At 34.2% G+C, this 12,102-nt stretch overlaps 1 protein-coding gene across 7 annotated transcripts in view; it reads right to left on the bottom strand.

The window, feature by feature from the left end:
• LOC136849010 (protein tramtrack, beta isoform-like) overlaps positions 1 to 12,102 on the bottom strand; it is a 93,436-nt gene that overhangs the window by 17,397 nt on the left and 63,937 nt on the right. For 2 of the 7 annotated variants that reach the window (XR_010856196.1, XM_067121851.1), the window contains one exon: positions 5,596 to 6,254. The exons of 4 other annotated variants lie outside the window; for them this stretch is intronic. Coding sequence is in view for 2 of the 3 variants with exons in the window: in XM_067121851.1 (XP_066977952.1) it covers positions 6,036 to 6,254 (219 nt within the window). In the remaining variant the exon portion in view is untranslated. Of the gene's footprint in view, positions 1 to 5,595; positions 6,255 to 12,102 lie in introns of those variants that run through there. One more of the 7 variants, XM_067121852.1, reaches the window with a different exon arrangement.

Genomic DNA, 12,102 nt, shown 5'->3' with positions numbered 1-12,102 from the left:
ATATATATATATATGGGACATGTGTAACTTAAGGGCCTACTGTATACATATATATCTATTTGTGGATATGTGTGTTTTGTACATTTTCCATAAAAACTAGAGAACTATATACCACAGTACAAACATGTTTGCGATTTTGTCATCCGCCTTAACACATCTGACCTATCTGCTATTCTTCCACAATTGCTAGGGTAATTAGAACATACTTAAGTCTTACTTCTTTTAGAGTTGTTCTTGAAAGAAGCAGTTCACCTTATCCCAGCTGGCTATTCTGCTACTAGATTGCAAATCACTGCCCAGTATGGTATTAAAAGATATTCTTATGATTCAATGCGCTCAAGAAGAATATACTTGATATAATATGAGCTTGTACGTCAGAATTTCTTTTCATTTTGTATGTTATAAGATGAAAGGTCTTTCATTTTAATTAAGGTTTATAGTGCCTCATCAGCATTATGTCTTAATGGGGATTTTAAAAGGATTTTTTTAAAGCCCAATATCTTTAGAAATTTACAGTATCTCCTGTGGTCTGACTGTGTGGAAGATGCTTGCCCAAGACAGTAAAAGAAACAATTTGGGAAATCAGGAATAATTAAAATGTACTAACCATAAACAAGTGGCCACATCAATCTTAGACAGAGTTAGTTAATAAGTGTTCAAAAGGTGAAGAGTTGATAAGAACTGTAAATGACAATGGAGCAATCACTTCAGCTGTCAAAAATGTTTCCATGAAATAACAAGCGCATTGTCCCTTAGGACAAATGAAGCATATATTAATAAACCTCTGCATTATTATGATTTCAAAACTTTGGAAATTTATAAATTCCTTTAAAGTGGCACCAATATGCATGCTCCAAAAATCACCTACGACAAAATAACACCGCATTATTGGTAGGTCTCTGTGTCAGGCACTTACAGATGTAGTCTTATAAGCAGGTGTTTAATATTAGTTCCAGAGAAATATTGCCTTTGGGTTCTGAATCATCATTGGAGAATCCCTAGCTTCTTCCAACTAACAAAGTTCTATATGGTTATGACATCAGTGCATTATACTAGCAGAGTAAAGTTAACATAAAAACAGTCTTAAAGGTTGTGGTGTCTTGTAGGATGCCAGTACAAGATTTCATATGATCCCCTTATAAGCTGCCTACATGCCAGCTTACAGTTCCACTTTGGTGGTCTAACTGCCAGTGTAGGGATCCCCCTTCCTAAGTGAATCAGTAGCTCCCTGAAACCATTATCATCAAATCATCCAAGTACCTCTGTTTTCAATATTTTACATATGTGGACACAAATAGTTTGGGCATTCAAAATTTTGTGGGATCTTGAATAGCTGTTGTCACTATAAACAGTCTAACAAAATTCAATATGCATAGTATATCATATTCATCAAAACTATAGGTACTCTTTTACAGTAGCTAGGATTCTGAAGTGAAAACTGTACTCTTATAATTACTGTAGTCAAAACAGGTTATGCCTTTGGTAATAAGGTGCACTGAAGTCAAGAGCTTCTGATCTGAAGGTACTTTATTCCAGAGTTGATACTGTATGTATACTTCTGGAAAATGAAGTGGAGTTAAAAGACAGGTAAGACTATTAAACCCTGAACAGCCAATTGTGTGTCTGATTTCTCTGATTCAACATGAAGGTTAAAACTTAATGAATTTCTATGGAGGTTAAATAATGAGATCAGGTGCAAAAGATGTAATACAAGATAGTTTTGCCTTAATTTCATGACACTTTTCAAAACTGTTTGCCTTTTATCTGAAACACTAGATTGTTGATCTACAAATTACAATTGTATTTAGTTTGGCTCCTAATAAAAACTTTTAAAAAATCACCCAACCTTTGGGGAAAACCACAGCTTCTCCCTAAAATGGACTACCTGTACATACCATCTGAAAAAATGCTGTTACCAATTCTCTAACCTAACTATCATGTGCTCTTAACTATGCTTTTGCATATGAAGGATAACTAAAATCTAGCAAAACGATAACTAAAATCTAGCAAAACTTAAGGAACAGCAAGAAATAAGATTAACAGAAAAAAGGCAGCATCTCCTGGTTGCACGGTTCCTGCTGTCACCACAGCTGCATTAAACATGATATACAGTATCTTCAATATATTTCCTTAGTAATAACAATGGAATACACAGGTAAAAACAAGCCTGACATACTTTACATAAATCGTGCTAAAAGAGAGCAGGGGAACACATAATCCCGAAATAATTGGTGCCATCTTACATGCTCAGACAAGTCCCACATTCATATAAAAAAGATTGGATGAACTTAAGTTTAAATATCAAATCTTGGAAGAACAATCATACATAAAAATGGTTGTTTTTTAAAACTCTTTGTCATCTGTTGGTGATGCTTAACGCTAACGAGAACCCTTAAGAAAGAGCATATCACTCTGATGGTGCTGCCTGCTGCCAATAAATACCTTCACAGATGGTCAAACCGCTGTTGTTTAGCATTTAATCCTGATGCGAAGTCAACGGTTATCTTCATGCATTAATTGTTATCAATCAGCACTGCACTATAAAGCTGGAAATCAATAACATCACTATTATCCTTAGAGATCTCTTCAGTAAATTACTGATGGCCAACTGAACTACACAGTTTTTAGCTGTTCCAGTCACTTTCCTTGAGTTATCAAGTCAAGTGTCAATTATCTTTCAGTCATCCCTCATATGAGGCATATTACAACACTCATTTTGGTGTTCTCATGAAACAGGCTCATGAAACAGGAAGGTTGAAAAGAGAATGCTTGCATTCTCTGAGGAGAAAGACTTTCACTTTCACTGACTATTTTGTATGTAGCAAATATCCTTAAATTTTACTGTCTTCTTCCATAAAAACATAAGAGAAGTTGGTTATCAAATAACGATCTGGTTAAATACAGTAGTTCAAAGGGTAAGAAAACAAAAGTCTTAAACATATCCCAGAAGGTTGCTGAATCAATTAAAGGCTACTAAATTTAGTAACATTGTTATCAGTTGTCAATGTAACCTTGACCTCATCTGCTCTAAAATGTCCTCTAAAGTTTCCCCAACCCCAAGCCAGTGAGCATGGATATGTGTTTTAGTATTCTTCCTTCCAATAACTGAGGATTGCTGTGGAGTTTATAGATAAAAATTAAGATAGGCAGGAACAAGTGACAGTATTATAAAGAAATTCTATACCATTATCAATTCACCATTAATAGAAGGAAAAAATATGGATAATGACTATCTTTTGGGGATATTCAAAACCAAAAACTGAAAGACTAATGTTTCACCAATGGGAAAATAATGTACAAAACTAGTGTTTACAGTCAGCACTATAAGAAAATACTGTATATAGGAAAGTAAGTGGAGACCCCTTAAAAAGCAGTATTTGACTTACATTGCTTGTAATTACAGTAACAAAACTCTTTTGTCAATTATTTTCTTTTGAACAGTTTATTTACTGAGGTACAATTAAGATTTGCATTTGTGTATGAGCATAGGATCCCCAAAAATTGGCAGAACCTCCATTTTCACAGACACTACAGCAGCTTTCATACCACTGGATTTTCAGAAGATAGTAATATTTGGAATTGGATTGGTTGAGATTTAAAATTTATGCTTAAAAGCCAAGCATTGGGACAGTTAGGCCATAACCCCATGTTTGTTGGAAATTTTAAAATTCCAGATGTATTTTACTTTTTAATTTTTACTTAAAACTTTCATCAATCTCATTAATTGCTGGGCTAAATTCCACTACTATCTCCCAAATTTGTCCTTTCACAATTAAAACATGTACTGAAACATTTTGACAACAATATCTTCTAAGTTTCTTGTCTCTTAACAAATACCCTGCCTGTCACTAAAAATTCTGAAGTCCTAATCATAATCTTATTTGATAAGAATGGTGTAAAGTATTTACATAAAACTCAGTTTTAAGTACCCATAGCAATAAATACAAGAATGATAAAGCCCAAAGTAGCAAACTAGATTGACCATTCAGTACAGATAGCATTTTCTTCTTTCCTTTTTCAGTTAGGTTGAAATAAGTTTGACTTTTAACAGCCTCTTCCTTCTGTGATAATCTTCTAAAAAATACTGATTACAGAAATTTGATGTTTCTTTCCTTCTTGTACTATCGACTTCACTGTCTTGCTGAGTATGCATTAACACGAAACCTTATTTCCTATCTTGTACACTATCAACTTCACTGTCTTTCTGAGTAAGTATAAACATGAAGCCTACTTTAAAAATTTGATGACTTATTTCCTATCTTGTACACTATCAACTTCACTGTCTTTCTGAGTAAGTATAAACATGAAGCCTACTTTAAAAATTTGATGACTTATTTCCTATCTTGTACACTATCAACTTCACTGTCTTTCTGAGTAAGTATAAACATGAAGCCTACTTTAAAAATTTGATGACTTATTTCCTATCTTGTACACTATCAACTTCACTGTCTTGCTGAGTAAGTATAAACATGAAGCCTACTTTAAAAATTTGATGACTTATTTCCTATCTTGTACACTATCAACTTCACTGTCTTTCTGAGTAAGTATAAACATGAAGCCTACTTTAAAAATTTGATGACTTATTTCCTATCTTGTACACTATCAACTTCACTGTCTTGCTGAGTATGTATTAACATGAAACCTACTATGAAAATTTGATGACTTATTAACTCTCTTGTACACTATCAAAATTTAATGACTTATTTCCTCTCTTGTACACTATCAACTTCACTGGTCTTGCTGAATATGTATTAACATGAAACCTTCTTTGAAAACTTGATGACTTATTTCCTATCTTGTACCATCAACTTCACTGTCTTACTGAGTATGTATTAACATGAAACCTACTTTGAAAATCTGATGACTTATTTCCTATCTTGTACACTATCAGTTTCACTGTCTTGCTGAGTATGTATTAACATGAAACCTACTTTGAAAACTGTGGTCATTTTCACAAACACTCCACTTCTATTTCCATTCATGTTCAATGGCTGATGAGTCAATAATAAAGTAAGACTCAAGGAGAAAAGACAAAATCACTGAATCCAGGGATAAGAAAATGAAGATGCTGCAGTTTAAGGTAAATTATTGCAATGCACCTTTTTAAATTTTGTTAACTAGTGAATTTTTTCAAAATGTGACAAACGAACTCTTCATATCACATATGATTAACTTTCCTGGATTGCATGAAGGAGTGAGTTATACATTCTTAGTAAATTTCACATCAAATCAATAATAAACATGTACACACTACACGTATACAGTTTATTACTTGTATGGCCACCATCTGCTAACATGCATACCTCAAGCCAGGCCATGAATTGTTAGGGCTCACACTTCATTTTGAGTCATGAATATCTTTTCATGAATTGTTACAACTCAAACTTAATTTTGAGTTATGTATATCTTTAATTAAGCATAGCAACTCGTGCTACTGAACTTCTATGTATGATGAAAATACTCTTATTCTCAAACAGTAAGCCAGCACTTTTAAAGTGTTTTGATTTATTTCAAATGGATTCTAATGATAAGAATCTGATGTAGAACCAAGTTCATACAAGGAATTAGCCTTTTGAAGGTAAAAGGAAGAACCTCTTTTAGCATGAAACTTTTAATAATGAATGAAAGACTATTATAATGGATAGAAGAGCCTTCAAAATCCCTGATGTTGTGAAAATATTTGCATGGATAAAGATGAATGATTTAAATTATTGTGCTGCACTTTATATGAGCAAGATTCAAATACTACTATAACATAAAGTCAGATACTAAAATGTCATTCATCTTTATCCATTACAACACAAGCATAATATAACATATAGTATACTGTACTACAATTGGTAATTCACTGATGTTTCACAATCAAATTTTCCCTTCAGTAGTTATGGTACATGGAAATGAATCAGTATACTGTACCTTAAGTATTCATAAAATAGAGTCAAACACCATTTATGTCAAAGAAAATAGTCTCATAAATGGTGACTAAGTCTTAATCAGCACTAAAACAATTTCCCTTAACCCTTACCCTAATACAGTCACTGAGAATGAACTGTGTTTGCATTCCACATCTGATGCTTCATTTTAGCATGTCTGACTACAGAATGCTTAGTGCTGGCTCGGAAGCTGCACATTGAACAAAAAAATGGCTTCTCCCCTGTGTGAATTCGCAGGTGCCGCAGCCACTTGCTCTCATACTGATCCACTCGCGAACAATAGGGGCACCGGTAGAGGCCAATTTGATCGCTGCCACCACCCTATAATGAAACAAATGGAATCAGATGGATCAAGTGGCTGCTGCAAGAACAAAGAGTTCCACACATAGTAAACTTTAATCTTTGTCACAAGGTTTAACCATGAGGAATGAAGGTCAAGTAAGGAGGTAAAAAGGAGACCAAAGAAAAGGTTTTCTCTTTCACACAGATATACTTTATCAATTGAACCACAGCTGGTGGGAATCATGCCAGGATCCCAACTGATAGTCTGTAATTATAAACATCCTAAAATAAAGAAACATCCTTTGTTGAGAAAAAAATACCAAGGAATTACCTGCTCAGAGATAAAATCTTTATGATGGCACAATTTTGATATGTGGATAAGAAAATATTGTGTAATTTCTCCACCTTACAGGCCAACTAAAATTAGGAATTTCACTTCTCAAGTAATGCTGCTGCAATAAATTACGACTACTGTACTCCAGGTATAAAATTTCAGTGCAAGTCGACAAAGAGGTATTTTATATTATTATAAAGTCACATCAGTAGTTCAAATCCTTATACTGTATAAAGAAAATGTTGACTGCTTTGAAATCACTACCTTGATGTGTAAAAGGGATTAACTTTTTACGACAATGATAGAAATGTAATGAACTGACTATACAACCCTAAATAAAAAAGATACATTTAACATGACACAAGTCTTTCAAATACTGAATTCAAACCATCAGGTAATTCCACTGCTGTGCACTGAGTTTCTAGGCTCCAGAAGGAAAATAAACTAAAATGACTGAATATCTTACCCTTTCTTTTCAGAGCAATTTTAATAAGTACTTAATGGAAAAAAGTTCTCCAAATATCCTTGAAATGCCTCAACCCTTGTACAGATACTCTATAATGAAAATCAGATCAAGCCATACTACTACTGATAAATTCACACACATCAGTAAATCTGTACAAAAAATATTTCTCATAAAATACAGTAATTTAAAATGATTGTTGTTTTATAGACACTAACATGGATGGACCTTCACTGATGCCAAAATTAGTGGAACCCATGCTAACAGATCAAGACAATTCTCCCCACCAAAAACTTGCCAGTTTAAGCCTGACGATTTGCTGGAGATGCAGGACTGCATTCGGTACCAAACCCTCAGAACTAGCTTTTTGACTGATGCTACATGTCTTTTGAAAGAAAGCTTGGCTGCTAAATACTGAAAAACAGTATATGAACTACCAGCCAGAGGAGTTCAGATACCTTAAAACCAGAGGTGAGAGGGTACCCTCTCATAATTTTCCTAAAATTGGACACCCAAGTTTAAGCGATGCTTGTTAGTCACTAAGTTCAGTCACCTGCCAAGATCCTTGAGAATACATGTCATTACAATCTGAAGGTAAATTGCTTTCTTGATGCTTAATTCAATGGTACTGTATCTAGACATAAGCAGCCATGAGATCTACTGAAGCTATGAAGTTCCCTATTCTGGATCTCTGACCTAATTTCAAATAAATGACTGAAACAGCTTTGGAGGGTCCATGTCCCAAAATAGTGGCAGTTTTAGCATTAAACTTGGGGAACTGTGCAGGATTTATCCTCCTCCTAGGCATCAAGTCTCCTCTTGATGCACAAAAATTCCTTGTCTCTTATGCCCAGACCAAATTTTTGAGAAATGTTTAAGTGGAAAACATTTCAAAAATCCATCTCCCAAAGGTAATATCATATACAAGGCAATGTATAACAAGAATGAAAACATTTTATGTATTTGAGAGACATGAAAAAAATTTCCCCAACAGAAATACTAACAGTACATGGACATAATGTGATTGTCATACAAAAGACGCTAATAATGTTATTAAACCATGAAAACAAAATTTGCAAAAAATTCAAAATTCAATGGATAACCTATATAAATGAGAGCTAATTTTTACAGTAAATGTACAGAACTGTTTTATTATTTATATGATAAATATAGATATGTTAAGAATGATGATGATAAAATAATATAGGTCACATAGAGACAAGGTATGTGTTCATGTCACTAATTATGTTAAAATAGTACACACAGTATACCAATACAGTTTATGTATATACTGTAAATGTACCAATACAATACATGTAGGTTCATTGACAAAGCAAGTACTAATATGAAAGAGTAAGTTCACATGATGGCATGTTGGAAACTGAGCCTGAATTTCCACCTCATTAATTAGCATGGTTCTAAAGGCCAGGTTAATTACCTTGGTGAAAATCAGCACTTTTCAAAATTTAGGGTAGATGATGTCTAAGTTTGAGTTTACTTTAACTTACCATACTGAATTTGCTTTATCCTGTACGAAAGCATTTTTAAAATAACATTTTATATAACCTACAATTAATCAGAACAGTACAGTATTCTGTATATGAAAGGAACAGGATGAAGACCAGAAATTCTTGGAGAAAGGGTTCAAATGCAGACTTGTACTAAACCAGATAAGAATTCAGGCAAAAATACAGAAAATGAGGAACAGACAAGATCTACAGTAAAACCAAAATGAATATGAACATGTAGTATGTTTTTGATGTTGCTGCTTTTCCCAGATTTGATTCATAAAAACCCTTGACCGAAGTTTGGATATGATGCAGGTGTGGCAAAAACGCTGCCATATCTTCCTTATACCAGGTCAAAAACGGTAAACACCTTGTCACTATTGTTCTGCGTTTCTAACACTGAAGATGTAAAATGAGCAAAAGAACTGAGATTTGATGACAAGTAAAGGATGATTTATAGTAAAAGAAAAAAGCTGTAGTAAATGAAGATTTGATATCATAAATTAAACTGTTTTGATAACATGGCATGATAAGGATGATTTAGTTTTTAATCATCTAAATCAATTATAAAAATGCCCAACATTTAGCCCAGATTCACTGATGAAAATAAATGATGCAATGTGGTGACAAAAAAAAAAATAGTTACTGGCTCCACAAGCAATGGCAGATTGTCAATCAAGTAGGTCTTGTCCCAGGATGGTCTCTTTCTTCTGGAAAGCCCTTGGGATGGATAAGTAGGATTTTATGACAAGATTAAAGAGCTCCAAATCAAGGGATGCAGATTAACTGTAGTCGGATTATAAGTCAGGAAGAAGTTTGGCAATGCAGCTAATGACAGCCATGTTAGTAGTCATTTTGGTTTTACTTTAATTTCATGTCACCACATAAAGGGCAAAGCTGAATTAAAATTAGTTGATAAGGAATATACATTAATGTTTTTGTGTGATGTAAAACTTTTTGGTTTGTTATTCATTTGCACACCAACAAAAGATTCTTTATACATTCATGTTATAATCTTAACATGCTGAATGTCACATCATCAGCCATCACTAGACTGGCTGTCATGCTAATTCTCTCGTCATCAGATTCCATCCCCAAAAGTTAATTATCTTTATCTTCTCATTCTCTACCTTTGTCTCACATTCTCTCTGATTACTGCTAACCCTTATATGGACATTAACCATGGGTGCTATGTCAAAGCTAAGATCAATCTAGTGTCTTCCACAATGCTACTACATCTTCTCTGTCAATTGCTCTTTTTGTAGTTTCACATCGTTCTCTGGTTTTCAGTAAATTTTTGCCTTCAGAAGTCTAGTCATCATATAACCAAAGATCCTTCAATTTGACCATCACCAGAAAGAGTGTACAATTACTGTCCTGGGCTGGGGATAGTGTTCCTGGATATTATATTAACATCCAAAGGGTCCATGGTCAGTATCTAAGGATTCTTTATGTTAAATGCTAGTAAAACCTTCATAATTTAGAGCAAAAGAATTTCACAGGCAGATACACCAATTTACTAGCAACCAGTTTATAATACACTCATGCCTCAGGTAGCTGGAGCCTCCAGTACTGTAATGGAAAATTCGATCTAAAGACTTATGTCCATGAAAACATCTACCCATTAGCAGACTTTTGCTTGCCTTAACGACAGAAAAAGATGACTGGCTAAAATGTACGGGATTACATGCATCATGATTTTTTTCTGTTCCCAGTTGAAACAAATAGTGCTAGTCTATGCGTGGGTTTCCCTCAGCGCACATTTCTGCTAAATTGTCTCCTGCATCTTTTTGTGTTTTATGCAATTCTAGTGCCAATACAAAGTCGTCATGGCCCCTAAGAAGGCTAGATATGCCTGTCATGGAGGATATTGGGTTATTGGGCGAGTCCATGGGATTGGAAGTCAGTGATGATGATGTGGAAGAGTTAGTCTAGGGGCACAAAGCAGAACTCACCACAAAAGAACTGCAGGACCTTCAGAGAGAGCAATGACAGAAACAAGAGCTGAGGACTTATCTTCAGAGGAGGAGAAGGTAAGGAGAATATCTCAAGTTCATCAATTACAAAAAGTGTGCAAAATAGGGGAAGGGCCAAGTTTTATTTAAAAAATATTACAATAACAATACTATAATAAACAATGACAATACTGTAATAAATCTTCGTATAAACTTGCTGAGTAACAATGCTATCTCTCACTTCAGGAACATTTTAAATGAGGGCAAAAGAAAATGTCACTGGACTGGTTTTTAGTTAGAAAGAAATGGTGAACCTCAAGAAGAAAGCAATAAAAGGCGCCAGAATGGAAAACCGCCATAGCAGAACAGTTGCCTACCATTTTTAAAGGAGAACTCCCCTCCAAACAATAACACCTCTCCTCCTCTTCGCCATTCTCACCACCTACCACATACACTATCAACTTGCCCAATTACAATAGAGTGAGAACAAATTTGAATTTCCTTTATCTATTTACAGTATTTCTTTTTTTTATGCTTGTCAAATTTGCGTTGAAATCCAAAGGCCATGTGCTTGGACTTGTGTGGTCATTCAGCTCCGGAAATAATACCAAGGCTGAAATTTCTGTTTAAAAATAAACATGTATGCAGTAATACATACACATACCAACAGAGATTAATACATTGCAATAAATTCATTTACAGATTAATAGCTTTTATTTGTTGTGCTTTCGGAAGTCTGGAAAGGATTAATCAAATTACCATTACAGGTATTTATGGGAAAATTTGTTTCATGTAAGGAAGATCAGTTAACAAAAATCTACTTACAAAATGAGTGCAACACAGTGATCAAAAGCCTTGCATACTATCATCATCTTCACTATAAACATGCAAAACATTAAAATCTAATGACAAAAAAATGAGGAATTTTATTAATTAAATCACTCTAATTCATCTAAACAATAGATTATGGCCAAAAACTTTTAAAAAAAGATATACAGTACTCTAGGTATATAATATACAGTACTAAACTAAACAACTCAACCTACAGAGTATACTACAGATATAGTGACTGCAGAACATACAGAAACATCTTCACTCATAACATAAGAACTATTTTCATAGGAAATTATTATGTGGAAAATGGAGTTGCTGAGTAGCAAGGATATTGACATTAAGCTGGGCATTCAATGAATAATATTTTAGATGCACTAGTTACTGAATCACAATACAAAAAGCTAACAAAACAAATTTCACAGTTACCTACTAAACCTTACCCTGTTCCTGACTTCTTTTCCACACTGGCTTGAAAATTTGCTTTACAAAGGAAACACAGCACTTAATAATTCTGAACCTTTGACAATCCAAGTCTCTTTTTCACAACAATCTTTCTTATCTGTAAAGTTTCCTATACCCACCAAAATTACAATATTCATGATACATAAGTACTAAACATCCTTCCTCCTATCATTATTGTAGAGCACAGGCAGTCCCTGGTTAACGGCGGGCTTGCTTAATGGCGATCCGGTTTTATGGCACTTGCCTAGCAATGAAAATTGGCAATTTTCGACGCCGAAAATAGCCGATTTCCACTTATCGGCGCCGATAATTGGGTATTGGTGCCAATACA

Source organism: Macrobrachium rosenbergii, chromosome 20, assembly GCF_040412425.1.
Source record: "Macrobrachium rosenbergii isolate ZJJX-2024 chromosome 20, ASM4041242v1, whole genome shotgun sequence".
In the NCBI taxonomy this organism is placed as follows: Eukaryota; Metazoa; Arthropoda; class Malacostraca; order Decapoda; family Palaemonidae; genus Macrobrachium; species Macrobrachium rosenbergii.
Note: the sequence above shows the minus strand (reverse complement) of the source record. Positions and strands in the feature narration are given on the sequence as shown.